The 16,828-nt window shown below is 43.4% G+C and overlaps 1 protein-coding gene across 4 annotated transcripts in view; it reads right to left on the bottom strand.

Annotated features, from left to right (window-relative positions):
- Positions 1 to 4,053: 4,053 nt before the first annotated feature.
- Positions 4,054 to 16,828, bottom strand: part of MEIOC (meiosis specific with coiled-coil domain) — a 206,715-nt gene continuing 193,940 nt past the window's right edge. For all 4 annotated transcript variants that reach the window (XM_073572851.1, XM_073572850.1, XM_073572852.1 and 1 more), the window contains 2 exons: positions 7,530 to 7,713; positions 4,054 to 7,440 (listed from right to left, as the gene is read on the bottom strand). In XM_073572851.1, the coding sequence (XP_073428952.1) occupies positions 7,259 to 7,440; positions 7,530 to 7,713 (366 nt within the window). In that variant the 3' untranslated portion in view covers positions 4,054 to 7,258. The remainder of the gene's footprint in view (positions 7,441 to 7,529; positions 7,714 to 16,828) is intronic.

The following is a 16,828-nucleotide window of genomic DNA, read 5'->3' as shown; positions in this document are numbered from 1 at the left end:
GACCCCCTAAGGAACTTATCTAGATGTGTGGTGAGCACTTTGAACCCCCAAGCGCTTCACAAAAGTTTATAAACGCAGAGCCATGAAAATAAAGTCTTTTTTATTTCCACAAAAGTGATTTTTTAGACCCCCAAAGTTGGTAAATAGTGGAAACCCCAAAATTCTTGCTCCACCCCTAACCCCAACACACCCCTAACCCCTAATCCTAACCCTAGCCGTGACCCGAGCCCAATCCTAGCCCTAGCACAACCATAACCCTAGCCCTAACCCAACCCTAACCCTAATGGAAAACTGAAAAAAAAAATATTTTCTTTATTTCATTATATTGGCCTATATAAGGGAGTGATAAACGGGGGGGTTATGTACTATTTTTTTTTATTTTGATCACTATGATCGTTTATCATAGTGATCAAAATAACGAATGGAATCTGCCAGCCGGAGCCGGCAGATTCCCGGCGGGCGCACTGCGCATGCGCCCGCCATTTTCAAGATGGCGGCGCCCCTCGGAGGATGCCGGCGGGACGTGGGACCACCGGGAGGGGACGGAGGGCCACGGAGAGGTACCGGGGGGGGGGGATCGGGGACCCTATTTCTCTCTCTCCTCTGATGTGCGATCACATCAGAGGAGAAATTAAATGTAAAATCGCGGCTTTTTTTTTTTTGCGGTTATTAGGGTTAATAACGGCGATCGCAAAAGCGGGGGTCGATAAAAACCGACCGATTCATGTTCTCTGGGGTCTCGGCTACCCCTGGCAGCCGAGACCCCTGAGAAAATCCGACACTGGGGGGCGCTATTCACTTAAATCACAGCGCCGTGAATTAACGGCGCTGTGGTTTTAGTGCCCTTAACTACCGCCGTTAAAAGGCGTATCGGCGGTCGTTAAGGGGTTAAATGCTTTCTTTATACTGTTACTTGCCCCTCTTACTTCTTTGTTTAGCCACATTGGGCTTTTTCTATTTCTTGTCCTGTTATTCCCATAAGGTATTAACCGCTTACAGTGCCTATTTAGGATGTTCTGAAAAATTTCCCGTTTATTATCTGTATTCTTATTTCTGAGGACATTGTCTCAGTCAGCCAGATTAAGGGCAAACTTTTCCTTCCTGAAGTTCAGTGTTTCACTGACTCCCTGACAAGTCCCCTTAGCGAAAGACAAGTGAAACTGTACAATATTGTGGTTGCTATTTCCTAGATGCCCGACGACCTGCAGATTTGTTATTCTGTCAGGTCTATTAGATAGTATTAGGTCTAAAAGTGCTGCTCCTCTGGATTCTGCACAAATTGTGAAAGATAATTTTTCTTGGTTATTAGCAGAAACCTGTTGCCTTTATGGGTTTTGCAGGTCTGCCAGATAATCCCTTAACGACCGCCGATACGCCTTTTAACGGCTTTAATTAAGGGTACTTAAATCACAGAGCTGCTAATTCACGGCGCTGTGGAGTAAGTAAATAGCGCCCCCCAGTGTCGGATTTTCTCCGGGGTCTCGGCTGCCGGGGGTAGCCGAGACCCCAGAAGAGAACATGAATCGGTCGGTATTTACCGAACCCGCTTTTGTGATTGCCGTTATTAACCGTATAACGTCGACCGCAAAAAAAGCCGCGATTTTGCATTTAATTTCTCTTTCCTCTTGATGTGATCGCACATCTGCCGGCTCCGGCTGGCAGATTCCATTCATTCATTTTGATCACTAACGTTCCGTTAGGGCGAAACAGGATTAGGGTTAGAATTAGGGTTGGAATTAGGGGTGTGTTGGGGTTAGGGTTGGAGCAAGAATTGAGGGGTTTCCATTATTTACCAACTTTGGGGGTCTAAAAATTGGGGTCTAAAAATTCACTTTTGTGGAAATAAAAAATACTTTATTTTCACGACTCTGTGTATATAAACTTCTTTGAAGCGCTTGGGGGTTCAAAGTGCTCACCACACATCTAGATAAGCTCCTTGGGGGGTCTCATTTCCAAAATGGGGTCACTTGTGGGGGGTTTCCACTGTTTAGGCCCATCAGGGGCTCTGCAAACGCAACATGACGCCCGCAGACCATTGCATCAAAGTCTGCATTCCAAAATGGCACTCCTTCCCTTCCAAGCTCTCCCATGCGCCCAAACAGTGGTTCCCCCCCACATATGGGGTATCAGCGTACTCAGGACAAATCGCACAACAACTGTAGGGGTATGATTTCTCCTGTTACCCTTGTAAAAATAAAAATTTGGGGGCGACAAGATCATTTTTGTGGAAAAAAAATGGATTTTTTATTTTCACGGCTCTACGTTATAAACTTCTGTGAAACACTTGAAGGTTCAAAGTGCTCACCACACATCTAGATAAGTTCCTTAATGGGTCTAGTTTCCAAAATTGGGCCACTTGTTGGGGGTTTCCACTGTTTAGGCACATTAAGGGCTCTCCGAACGCAACATGGCATCCGATCTCAATTCTAGCTAATTCTGCGTTGAAAAAGTTAAACGGCGCTCCATCCCTTGCGAGCTCTGCCGTGCGCTGAAAAAGTGGTTTACCCCCACATATGGGGTATCGGCGTATTCAGGAGAAATTGTACAACAAATTTTGTGGTTCATTTTCTCTTTTAACACTTGTGAAAATAAAAAAAATTGGTTCTGAAATAAATTTTTTGCAAAAAAAAGTTAAATGTTAATTTTTTCCTTCCACATTGTTTTAGTTTCTGTGAAGCACATAAAGGGTTAATAAACTTCTTGAATGTGGTTTTCAGCACCTTCAGGGGTCTAGTTTTTAGAATGGTGCCACTTTGGGGTATTTTCTGTAATGCACACCCCTCAAAATGACTTTAAATATGATGTGGTCCCTAAAAAAATGGTTTTGTAAATTTTGTTGTAAAAATGAGAAATCGCTGGTCCACTTTTAACCCTTATAACTTCCTAACAAAAAAAAGTTTTGCTTCCAAAATTGTACTGATGTAAAGTAGACATGTGAGAAATGTTATTTATTAAGAAATTTGTGTGACACATCTCTCTGATTTAAGGGCATAAAAATTTAAAGTTTTAAAATTGCAAAATTTTTGCCATATTTCCGTTTTTTTTTCATAAATAAACACAAGACATATTGAAGAAATTTTACCACTATCATGAAGTACAATATTTCACGAAAAAACAATCTCAGAATAAGCAGGCTCCATTAAAGCGTTCCAGAGTTATAACCTCATAAAGTGACTGGTCAGAATTGTAAAAATTGGCCTTGTCATTAAGCTGCAAACTGGCTCTGTCACTACGGGGTTAATATCTGGGTAGTTAAAGTCCCCCAAAACAAGGACCTCAGCTTCATCTATCTGCCTTAGTAGTAGACTTTCTATGATTTCTCTTTTATTTGGAGTTTGTAACAGACCCCAATGAGAATTTTGTTACTATTTATCCCTCCATGTATTTCGACCTATATGGACTTGACATCCTCATTCCCTTCGCTAATATCCTCCCTTAAAGTGGACTTTAGACAAGATTTTACATAAAGACAAACCCCTCTTCCTCTCCGATTTTTACGATCCTTTCTAAACAGACTGTAACCCTGTAAGTTAACTGTCCAGTCATAGCTTTCATCTAACCATGTCTCAGTTATTCCCACTATGTCGTGGTTACCTGGAGATATTTCTGCTTCTAGTTCTTCCATCTTATTTGTCAGGCTTCTGGTGTTTGCGAGCATGCAGTTTAGAGGATTTTGTTTTGTTCCAGTCATCTTCCTGTGGATTGTTTTAGAAATGTTCTTACCTCCCTTCCAAGTATGTTTTCTTGGGTCTTCTTTGCCGCACCTCATATCCTTCATCAGTATATTTTCTGGCTTCATGTTCGTGTCTAACATTTTTCTTCCCGTTCCCTCTTCTAGTGTAACGCCCTCCTGATGAGTGTAGCGAGTCTTCTGGTGAATGTGTGTTTGTTGAGTTGTAGTCCGTCAAACATACATAAATGAGTTTGCAGATTAGTAGCTTGTGTAAAAGGGCCTTTAGATGATTTTATGTCATCCAGTAATCTGTGGTTTTTGCATGGCAGCCCTTTCTTTCTACCATTCTTTAAAAGTAAAGAGGACCTGCTACATTGCCATTAACAGTTGCATTTTTTTTTATTTCTTTTTAGCAGATTAAACATACCTTAAACCGTACACACAATAACCCTTGATGTACTTCTCTACAACATAACTTGTTTGTGCATTGATCCATCAAAACCAAATTATATTAAATTATATCTTTAGTGTAACAAATTCATTACAAACTCATATTTAAAAAAACGATCAAATCAAGTTAGAGATACAGGACTTCATTTATAATCTACTGACACATCCTAAATTCTGGGTGGGAGAAGAGTCAGACCGGCCATATAACTTGATCGCAGTGCAAAGCTAGGACAGGCCGTCGGCTCTCCCGACCCGAGCATGTATATCTATGAAGACTGTACTGCTCGCTGGTCAGCTTCCAGTCAGAGGAATATGATCCTTGTCTGAGTTATATGGCCATCTGACTTCCCTAAAGGCTCTTTCACATTGAGCGCAATCACTCGGTCCTTGGTCACATCGGGGCTTGCGTCCGAACCTCACAACAAATGGGATTTGGGCCTATGCACTGACTGGCCATAGACTACAATGGAGTTGGCAGAGGGAATGTGGGCTCAGCCGTGCATTATTTTCGGGCGTAGACGTCTACTGGGGGCAGACACTCAGGCACAGTACTACTTCTGAGTGTCTGAGTGTCCAATAAGCGTATACGCCTAAAAATGATGCATGGTTACGTCTGGGAGTTCAGAGGTAAGCCCCAATGGGTTCACGAACGAGTGCCTGAACGCAGTGTGAAAGCACCATTAGAAGAACTGATTTTTTTTTTTTTTTTTTATCAATGCTATACCCCGTTCAGAAAACAAGATACCAAATCAATTTGCATTAGGCTACATTCACTCATCAGAGTGATGCTACCACCTGAGAGACAAGGATTAATTTTTTTCTTATGTCATCCTAGTACTTGTTTTTTTTTCCACTGCAGGTGTGTGCTGGCTTCCAAGCAAATAAAAAGGCCCTAAAATGCCAAATTTATACTAAGCAATATATCCTTGAATCTGCATCTTGCGTATTCCATACACGTTAATGTACAAGTTTGATCATAAAAGTCGGACATGCTCGGAATCATACTGATCTCCCTCTCGGACCTGTGATTTTAATGGATGTGTGAGTACATCCATTTTACTCAACGGGTCTGAATGCTATCCAATGAAAAATTGGATGTGTGAATGTAACTGTATAGTTTGAACATCTTGTTCACACCAAATATTGTGTATTCACACAAAATAAATGTGTACAACAGTAGACAGAAGCCCTCCTAACAAAATTTCCTAAAGCCACAACAAGTCTAACAACTGTATTACACTCCAGAAAAATCATTGAAATTTTCTAAATACTTAAATAAAATCTTTAAAGGAGCTAGCTGTTTTCAGACGTCCTAAATATTCACTGATAATCAGAAGGGTGCAGGAAACATGGGGCAATGGCAGCTTGTCGATGATCTTGGTCATGATGTAGGAGTGAAACCTACATTTTTACTTCATCAACTATAGCTTTGTCCTGATGTTGCTCAGTTTCAGCTAAAGACTAGTTCACAGTTGGTAGCCTTAGTGCTTCTGGCCCCAAAAATGTCTCCGTAGAAAGATGTTATTAATAAGTAAATGGGACCACATTTTTCAGAACATGTAGTGCAGCAACCATTGTGCCAACACATGGGTCAGTAGAGCGGTAGTAATGAAGTGTAATAAGGCACTGCTAATTGTGAACTTGGTCTTGAGAACAATGAGACCATTGCATTAAGTCAACATAAGTATCAGAAGTGCCTGTTTAATAGAGACACTTATTATGCCACACCAAGGGAAGAATCATCGTTTCTGCTTACCCAGTAAAGATTATATGGTAGAACTGATTGCTTTGTAATTAAAAACTGATAAAATGCAGTTCTGCATGGACTGCAATAATAGACTATTCATTGCATACTATATAGAAGCATGGTTTGCTAAATCATTGTTCTTGTTCTGTATAATCAATCATCTAAAATGGGATTGGAAGATTTCTAATTTATCAAGTTTCAAGAATGTGAAGAAATAAATACTCTGATCCTTTTAAATACATCTGCATCTGAATAATGGATTACAATGTTTGTGCCTGTTTCCATGTAAACGGGCAACTAAACTTCCGGTCACGGAGCATCTGAGAAACATGAAGGTTTTCATGTCAACAATTAATGCAGGCGTGTGTGAGTTCACCACTGCAACCATACACATTCCATCGTCTAGTACAAGTTAGGGAAAAAATAATTATCTGACTGGTTGCTGCAGGTAATTCCTTTAGGTAATTTGCAGTAATTGAAATATGTGAGGCCCATGTATTTTGGCTATGTAAAGGCAGTAATATCTGCAGTGATAACTTGCCTGAAGCTGAGCGGATCTGCCAGGTAAGGAGTCAAATGGAAGATTTTGTGCATGTTAAAAAACAATAAAATATTAGGGCCTTCATTGATTGTACAGTTGTACTTTTACCAAAAACAACTGGATTGGCCAAATTTCACAGCAGATAAAACTAAAAGATGAGTAATCGTAGAGCTTAACTACCTAGATTTCTTAATATAGCGGAATTGTAAATACTCTTACAAATTGGGGGTAACCTCATTTACATTAGTATTTCACAGTAGTTATATTTTAATGTACTTAATTCTACTGCCTCTCTCCCCTTTTACTAAAACAAGAAGTAAACTAACAAGTGGTTTTGGTCTATCTTGATAAACTAACATAACGCAAAAGCAGGAACAGACTACCAGTTCTGCCAAGACTCCTGTTGCTCCCTCTCATCTCCTGGTGACTTTTTCCAAGAACCATTGCTACTGGTGGCTTCTTCCATTGCCATTTGGGGGGAACTGATGGTCTGTACATCGTATGGCCAGGTCAAAAGACATAATGAAAGAGGACGGACACGGTAAAGCTATTCTAACATCTCGTTATTTTTCCTGCATTCTGTGTAATACTAGCATATGCTGTCGTGTTTTGTTTTCTTACAAATGGAAGAGCATGAGAAACACAGAACTTTATGCAGTAAAAATGCGTACATTACTGCCATATGTTCAGCATTTACATCAAAATTACAAGATGTATAATCAGAAATAAGAGGAAAAAATATGATGTGATTTGAGTTTAAGCAGAGCACCATAGGGAAAGGAGGAACACCAGGAGTCTAGGCAAAAATCCAACCTTGAGTTTTATCAGGGACATTTCTTTTGCTAAATTAAAATACACAATTCTGATCTTGCGACTTTCCAACAGGCTCCAATATCCGCTCCACTTCACCAGTACTTTGTGCAGGTGCTGACTTGGGCAAAGTCATCTGCAAGGCACACCACAACACTGTTCGGGCCTTATGTGCTGCTATAGCCATTTGTCCAACTGAAAAAGCGAGGATGAAGACATCTGTTTTGAGAGAAGAAAGCTATTATATTTGTGCAGTTTAGGTATGTGATTATTGGGTGTAAATATCAAATTGCTTTTTTTTTTTATACCTCTGCTGTCATTCTGGCGAGGTCTCCAATGCTTCTGGTGATGATTTGATGCATTAATAATCTCATTCTTGCGTTGGGTATGAACATTATTAATTGCCTGTAAGTAACGGTCCAGCGCAGTGGAGATGTTGGCATGAAGAGGTGAGCTCCTAATGCGCTCCATTTTACCCAGAAGAGTTACCACCTTGTAAAAAAAGATATTGCAATATCAGAACTAACGTGTGCAAGCACAAAGCATGGTTAATCTTCGAAGCTTTCAGAAACAAGGCCTATAAATGAGGAAGGACATCTCTTGAGTGGAAAATAACAGTTCACCCAAATGACCCTTATAACATGGAAAATTTGTGTGTGTGTGTGTGTGTATATATATATATATATCTTTGCAGGAATTAGGTAAGGTCATAAGTATGGTTTAATTAAGAATATTAAAGGAGTCTTCTGTGTCTTTATTTCAATTAAAGGATTTTTTACTGGGGGTCTGTGTTTTCTTTACAATTTGACTATGGGGTTAGTAATAGGGGCGTCTTATTGATGGCTTTCCATTGCTAACCTCGGGGCTTGATGTCACAAAGGTGATATCAACCCCCACAACTATTACCCCACTTGCCACCGCTACAGGGCAAGTGGGAAGAGCAAGGCTAAGTGCCAGAATTGGCACATCTTAGAGATGCGCCTTTTCTAGGGAGGCTGAGAGCTGACGTTTTTAGCCGTAGTATCCTTGGCCCCTTCCAAGGCTATTAGTATCAGCCCGCAGCTGTCTGCATAGCCTTTGCTGGCTATTAATTATAGGAGGACCCCACCTCAATTTTATTTTGGGATCCTCCATTTTAATAGCAAGTAAAGGCTAAGTATACAGTTGTGAGCTGATATTAATAGCCTGGGAAGCTCCATGGGTATTACCCCATTCCCAGGCTATAAACATTGGCCCCCACCCGTCTGCTTACCCTCTGCTGATTGCGAAAATTGCACGGGAGCCCACGTAATTTTTTTGGGAAAAATAATCTTTTATTAATTAAATACATGTCCAGTAATTTGCACACACACACTGTACTAATTGTATTTGTCACTGACATCTATACATCTACCTATTCCATTTGTGTTTACTGTATGTAAACCATCTCCTCTATCCTGTCGGCTCCTGCAGTGATTTTACAAAACCCTACAGATGTTTTATCGGCTTTTCTTCTCTCTCTAAGTAATATACACTGCTCAAAAAATAAAGGGAAAACTCAAATAACACATCCTAGATCTAAATGAATGAAATATTCTCATTGAATACGTTGTTCTGTACAAAGTTGAATGTGCTGTCAACATAATCACACAAAATTCATCCATGGAAATCAAATTTTTGAACCAATGGAGGCCTGGATTTGGAGAGACTCCCAAAATGAAAGTGGAAACAAGTCAAAATGAAAATCAAAACAAGACAAAATTAAAGTGGAAACAAGTCAAAATGATGCTCAGTATTGTGTGTGGCCTCCTATGCCTGTATGATCTCCCTACAATGCCTGGACATGCTCCTGATGAGGTTGCGGATGTTCTCCTGAGGGATCTTCTCCCAGACCTGGACTAAAGCATCCGCCAACTCCTGGACAGTCTGTGGTGCAATGTGATGTTGGTGGATGGAGCGAGACATGCTGTCCCAGATGTGCTCAATCGGATTCAGGCCTGGGGAATGGGCAGGCCAGTCCATAGCTTCAATGCCTTCATCTTGCAGGAACTGCTGACACACTCCAGCAACACACACACTCCAGACACACTTCCTCCAGGAAGCAACAGTGAAACGCGCGTTGGGACTTTCGTGCGCTGGAGTGGTCTTGACATGGGTAAGGTTCCAGATTGGGCTCCATCTGTGCATAGGGGTTTTTGGCTTATGATTTACATTATTATCATTGTTTATGGGATTTACTATCGTTACTTAGATTTGCCAAACTATGCTACCTGTTTGATGTTATACATCCTATATAACATGGGCATTTAGCCCTTTATTTATCCCCTGCCTTTTTCATACTTGTGTATGAGACCTAATTTCTGCATGAGGTTATAATACAAATTGGCTACTAGTGACTGCACTATGCACTTTATTATTTAATGATTTGATGCATACCTCTGGTCTCATGTGTGACACCCTCCGGTGCTTCAAGGTTATACGCTGCCCGCCTGTTCTTGTGTACGTTAATTTTTGTAAGCACTGATTTTGTATTTGTTTTCACATGAATGTCAATTCTTAATAAAGACAATTTATACATTTCTCTTAAAGTTGTCTTGGATTAAAATTTATCTGTTTTTTTCTACATTGTAGTTAATAGGATTCAAAAAACTCTCTGGTTTTTCTTATGTTTCATGATGGACAGATGGTAGGCGGCTGATACAGGGGGATACACCAAATGTTAGGAGTGGCGGAAGGCACTAAATAAAAATATAAATAAAGTACCTTCGCCACTCGGGATCCACCGTGCAGAAGATGTAATAACTGCTGCTAGGTGACGGCAGAGCAATCTGGCGGTAATGTGCACAGGGGTTAATGGCACCCAATGTGCACTGCTCAGACTCTGTTGAACTCAGAGTCACAGAAACAAAACACAAAAATGCTGAGTCTGTTTAGGACACAGAACTACAGCGCTGCACCCGCAGTATCTGGTCACAGGAGTAGCACTAGATGGCGGTACTTACTCTGTCTAGACCTACCGACAAGATCGGGTGTAGAGCGTCGAAACCGCGGACGCACGAAGAGCTGCAACTGCAGCGCGGCAAAGACAGAGCCGCTGTGAAGACACTGCTAACTAGCAGGCGCAATGCTGACGCTAGGCTGCTGAGGCAATGGAGCAATAGCGCGCTGGCGCTAATACTGGCAATAACTCAGGCACTCTCACAAACGTAGTATCAGAGGGTAGGGGTTTCCAATGAGTCATTCACCAGTCCATGCATCCATCAACAAACATACAGCAGCAGCATGGCTATACTAGCGCATGGCGGAACAGCCATGCGCGCTTTTTATAGCGAACGGGACCTTCCGGAAATCTCCAGGTCTCCAAGAGGAGGAAATGGGATCCGACACAGGACCTGAACACCTGACTCCCGAACTCCAATGGGAGTTCGTCCCATGAGCATGCTCAGACGCAGGACTAGAGGACTTCGCCTCTGGAGAGAGTTGCCGCAAGGCAATCTCCTCTGCAGTCTCCTCTACAGCAGATGAGGAGCAGGAGACTGCAGAATGTGAGGATCTAGATTTCAGCAAAGGAGAGGCAGAAATCTGACTCCTAACACCATACCTATGGACACATTACAGGTATGAGTAGCTAGTTATAAAAGTCAATATTTCAGTGTTACTAGGGGTCAGAAACAGAAGAGCCACCTTCACAGAGTGGAGCCTTAGTGCTGCTGAAGGTGGCTCTTTAACTGAAAAACGCACTGTGGGGGTGACAGGTTCCCTTTAACACGGCTCTGTGTAACGGTTTATCGGATAGCACTCGGTTCAAAGTTAAACTAAGCTGCAGTGCAAATCTGCAATTTTTTTCACAGGCCAATTTGCATGCTGCAAGTGCATCCGATGATTGGACCACACGCACCCATACAAGTTTATGGTGCGTCTGATGTACGAGCACAGAGACAATGGAGAAGATGGGGAAATCAAGTTCTCCGTCTTCTCTGCACCTATGCTGCGATCCTCTCGCATGAGAGAATTGATGGCTGTGTGACAATAGCCTTACTACAACCCCTGGCAAAAATTATGCAATCACCGGCCTTGGAGGATGTTCAACTTAGGCCGGAGTCACACTGGCGAGGAATAAGGGCGCGTGAGAGGCGCAAAAAACACGCATTACACACGGACAAATGATTTTCAATGGGGTCACTCGCACCAGGCGTAATTTTCTCTACCGTATCCTACGCTCCGTGCCAATCGCAGCATGCTGCGATTGTCAGCGTACTACGCCCGTAGTACGCTAATGCAAGTCAATGGGTGCGCAAAAAATACGGATTACACACGGAACACACGTGTGACCTGCGAGCAATACGCAGGTCTTTTGGCTGGTGACAGGAAATGGGCCAATCCATCATCAGGAAGCCTAGACATGCAAATGAGCTCAAAAACCGCTCCAGACATCCAGGAAGTACGCCTCCACGGAGTACAGCAGCAGCATGGCGTCCACATATATTAACATTGAGATGCTCATTGTGCTGGTGCAGGAGCGTCCCGAAATATGGGACCCACGCGATGCAAATTATGCGAACCGGACAAGAAAGGAGGCGTCATGGAGGCGCATCTGTCGCCAGATGTACCATGACTTTGGGGACAGACCACGTGATGAGCAGCATAAAATTCGTAAGTGCAACCATAAAAACATCATTAACCTTAGCGCACGCTTCAAAATGATTCTACAATCAGCAACCCCCTTCCTGGGCATGTAATTTTATTAGCCTCATGAGGCCGTTACATTTGGATGTGACACGTGGCTTCACACAGCCATAATTAGGGGTTAGGCCACAAGCTCCTCAGCCTCCTAGCCAATAAAATTAGTTTAAGTGTAGCTAATGAGACCCTGTGTATCGGCCCAATTACATATGCCACCATGGGTAGAAAGCACACCCCAGAAGGCCCCATGCCTAGACTGCTGTTAGAAAATGTTACCTCTCAAATATGTGATTTTGACAATCTTTCCTGTCACATTGCAGTGGAAGATGTGATGAAACGCTGGCGAAGCATCAGGGACCAGTTCCGCCGGGAACGCCAGCAGCGGTCCAGGAGTGGGGATGCTGGGCATGTCAAGAGAAAATATATCTACTATGACCGGCTGAACTTCCTCGCCCCAATTCTGGATCTGAGACCGTAAGTACATAGCTCACACCACATTACACAAATACATTACACAAATACTTAACAGGGACAAAAATATTGATGTATTTTTGCCTCTGTTCTATTTCATAACAGAACTCAATCCAACCTTACGGATCGAGGAACGGCCTCAGAGGCAGAGCCCATTATAGATCCTGTAGGGGATGAGGTGGCTGGCCCATCTTCTCCCCCTACAAGATGGCTGAAGATGAGGCATCACAAGACCACACAATGGCTGCCCTACACACCACACCACCAGGACGGTCTGCTGCTGCCACCTCACCCATCCTGGAAGAGCCGGGCAACTTGAGCAGCAGCCCAACTGCCCAGATCAGGTCCTCCCCACAGGCTGCTGTAGTATCACGGCGAACAAGAAGAAGGCGCCAGGTCACTCTTCAAGAGAGTAAAACCAATGTGGACACAGGGGTCCTAAATTATTTGTCCAGAGTAACAACAGATGATGGTGAGGAGGCCTATGCACGTAGCCTCACCCTTTATCTCCGTGCCCTTACCCGTGAGGTCAGGCTCCGTATTAGGGGATGTATTCAGATCCTGCTTGATGCAAGCACCCCCCCCCCCCAATACCCCATATGAGGTTTTTGAATTTCTGGAGAGGTGGCAGCTCTCACCACGAAATTTAATGCGCATGAGACCATCTACACAGATGCTTGCTCAAGCAGGGTCTGAACAGCCCCTAATACGTGGGCCAACACCTCAACCCCTTCCTCCCCCTACCCAACCGTCTATACCGCAGCACCAAATGTCTTCCTCAAGCCAACCCCACCAATATGGCCACTTGTACTCACCCAGTGTTGGAGGCTGGTCCCAACCTGGTTGGGGACGATCTGGCTATCTTGGTGGGTATGAGCCACGGGCCTACCAGAGCCAACAAGAAGCCCCTCACCATCATCAGTACTCTGGCCAGTATCCCCAACAGTCCCAGGAGGCTGGACAATTCCAGCATCATGGGCACCAGTATGGCCCCACACAGGGCGATGTTGGCCACAATGTTCAGCAGCACCCACAGGCTGTTGATCCACGTTCCCCTTCCCCAACATATGAGGATTTATGATTCTGATGGTTGGAGATGTCCAGTCAGATGTAACTGGTGCTCCTAATCTAAATGTAAAAACAGGTGTTCTCCTTCACCAACATTTAGAACATAATGTAACATTCACATTTTTAAATAATGTTTTCCAAACATATGAAACAATCCATCATGACAGGCAACGCTACCTCACGCCTTTCAGACAGATATTACATGTGTGTAGAAAAGAGAATCTTTAAATGCGCATACTTTAAACTGAAAGGATGAAAATACACTACTCACTTGCAAACGCATAGGAAAGGCGTGCTCGCCTTAGTTAAGTAGTCACCTTTTTTGTTAGCAATGTCTAGGACAAAATTTCTAGGCGACAAGCATTCAGAATAACCCGCTTTCTCTATGTATTAACAAGTGAGTTTTGTATTTTCATCCTTTCCGGTATAGCATGCTTAAATATTGTCTGATGTACAGACAGGTAATATCTGTGTGAAAGCTGTGAGGTAGCCTTGCCTGTCATGGTGGAATCTTTCTATGTTTGGCTAACATTATGTGGAAATGTGAGTGTTATCTCGTTGCCTTTATTTTGGTGATGGAGCTCACCTTTTGTTGGCAAATCTAGGTTAATCTAGTGATGCAGCAATGTTTTTTTGGCCTAATGTTTGTGGCTGTTTTGTTCTGTTATATTCATTTTACAACAAGTTAAAGAAGGCACAAAGGGTCAGTTTGGCCATTGCCAAATTTGTGTTATGGCAAAATTATGTTTGCCTTTATGCGAAAAAAATAAAAAAAGGACAAAACTAAATATTTGTCTACTCTACTTAACGTCTCTGTGTGATTTTTCACAATCCCTCACAACATACTAACAGACACCAACCAATGCACTGAAACACTCATAGAATCATAAAGGCTTGAGTAATATATATTTTGACACACTTAAAGCAACAAATTATAACATAGACACAGCATGCTCTTGCCAAGAAGTTGCCCCCTCAGGTGAGATAAAGTAATTAGTGAAAATATCACGCAACGCACAACACCATCAGAGGAGGAGCAATCATGTATCCTGGTGAAGTTATGCAGAACAACACAGGCTTTCACAACTTCATTCACATTTTGCTCACTCAACTGAATGGCAGACTGGAGTACATTTGGCAAAAAGAATCCCAAAGGAACACTCCACCAGTCGCCTAGCGCGTGATAGGCGCAAGTTAAAAATTCTGCGCCTGTGGTCAAGGTTGCGCCGGGGATATGGCCTCATTACATTGCGCGATAACTGAAAGGCCTCATCTGCCACAAGGACATAAGGGACTGATTGTTCGGGGGAGCCTGGTAGCTGGCGTGGTGGGGGTAGATCCAACTGGTTGGTGCGTAGCCGCCGAGCCATTATGGAAGTATTGAAGACTCTAGAGTCTCCTGTCCTTCCATAGGCCCCAATGTCAACAATTATAAACTTGTATTGAGGGTCTACCAGAGCCAACAATACAACAGAAAAGTATTGTTTATAATTGAAGAATTGGGAGCCTGAGTTCGACGGCTTACGCACCCTGATAGGTTTGCCATCCAGGGCCCCAATACAATTTGGAAACTGGCAGTCCTCCTCAAACTCCCTTGATATCCTTAACCAGTCTTCCATCCTGGGCTCGGGCATGACCACTTGATGGAGTCTTGTCCAGATTTGTGCACATGTAGACCTCACTATGCCTGAAATGGTGGATTTTCCTATGAGAAACTCATGGTGGAGGGCGGCATAAGACAGGCCAGTAGACAGGAAGCTGTAGAACAACAGAAATAGTAAAGTTTAGAATGGCTAAAGTAAAAAAAAATCATTTACATGCCGACCAAACTTGTTAGGAAATGATAGAGAAGAACACACACATATTTGGTGGCACAATGACTAAGTGATATGCTGGACATATTAGATGTAACATTCTGGTGTGTCAGGTGCTTCATATTTGGAGTAAGATGATGGCATTCAACTTTGTCCAAGAAGGGCAAAAAACATAATTTAGCACACACATTAGGAATAGAGAGAATGTGGTTGTGTAGTACATACCGTATTGTGAGTAGAAGTCGCTACTCTGCAGATATGGCTTTGCGCATCCTTGTATCCTGAAAGGTTATCCCAGGGCGCACTGTCTCCAAGAGTCGATCAAATGTGGTAATGCTCATGCGACAGTACTGGTAAAATTTCTCCGGATGCTGCCGCAGAGAAGAATAGAGACGGTTAAAATGCCCTCTTGTGAGTCGTTGCCTCAAAAGTGGATGGACCCACATGCGTCTCCTCCTCCGCGGATCCACTATCACAGGATATGGTTGCCCAAAGCGCCGTGACAAAAGCCAGGTAAAGAGAACCTGCTCAGTTGTATTGAATCGCAGACCCTCTGCCATGCTGCACAAAGAACACCAACACACCTCGTGAAAGCAAGGTGACAAATGTACAGAATGTAGGCATCCACCTGTTTCTGAGTGTCTAAATAGGGTGCATGCTAATGATTTAAATTGTTTGCAGGCCTGAAAACCGTTAAATGTCCATTTTGCAAGGCTGCGAGAAAATCTCGCCATACGGATTGCATACGGATGCCACACGGATTACATACGGATGCACACATGCGCAAAATACGCAACCTCACCCTGCTTACGGATGACCTACGGAGCACTATTTAGTGGTCATTCATCCGTATTACGCAAGTAAACTACGGACCGTATTTTGCGCAGGTTAGTGTGACTCCAGCCTTAGTAGAAAAAAAGCAGATCACAGACATGGCACAAAACTAAAGTCTTTTCAAATGGCAACTTTCTGGCTTTAAGAAATACTAAAAGAAATCAAGAACAAAAAATGTGGTAGTCAGTAATGGTTAGTTTTTTTAACCCCTTCACCACATTTGACGCCACATAGGCGTCATGAAAAGTCGTGCCAATACGACCCATGACGCCTATGTGGCGTCATGAATTGATTGCCCCCCTGCGGGTCGGGTGACCGGTGTCACTGAAAGGTCACCCGACCCGCACACAGATGACACATCATAGTTAACCCCAGGGGGCGTGGCTTAGCCCCCACGTGCCTACGATCGCTCTGATTGGCTGTTAAAAGTGAAACAGCCAATCAGAGCGATTGTAATATTTCACCAATGAAATTTTGTGAAATATTACAATCCAGCCATGGCCGATGCTGCAATAGCATCGGCCATGGCTGGAGACACCGATCAGACCCCCCCCACGACTGACGGCGCCGATCGGCAGCCGCCGTCATAATCTGCTCCCCCTTCCCTCCGCTCCCCCCAGCCTTCCGCTCCCCCCCTCATCCACCACGGTGCCTACAACGTCCCTCTGGCCGTCCCGATGTCCCGCCGTCTCGGATCATGGGCGCCGCCATCTTGGAAAATGGCGGGTACGTGCGCAGTGCAAACGCTCGAATCTGCA

This window comes from Dendrobates tinctorius, unplaced genomic scaffold (assembly GCF_039654945.1).
Source record: "Dendrobates tinctorius isolate UK_male_01 unplaced genomic scaffold, ASM3965494v1 ptg000032l, whole genome shotgun sequence".
NCBI classification, from domain to species: Eukaryota; Metazoa; Chordata; class Amphibia; order Anura; family Dendrobatidae; genus Dendrobates; species Dendrobates tinctorius.
Note: the sequence above shows the minus strand (reverse complement) of the source record. Positions and strands in the feature narration are given on the sequence as shown.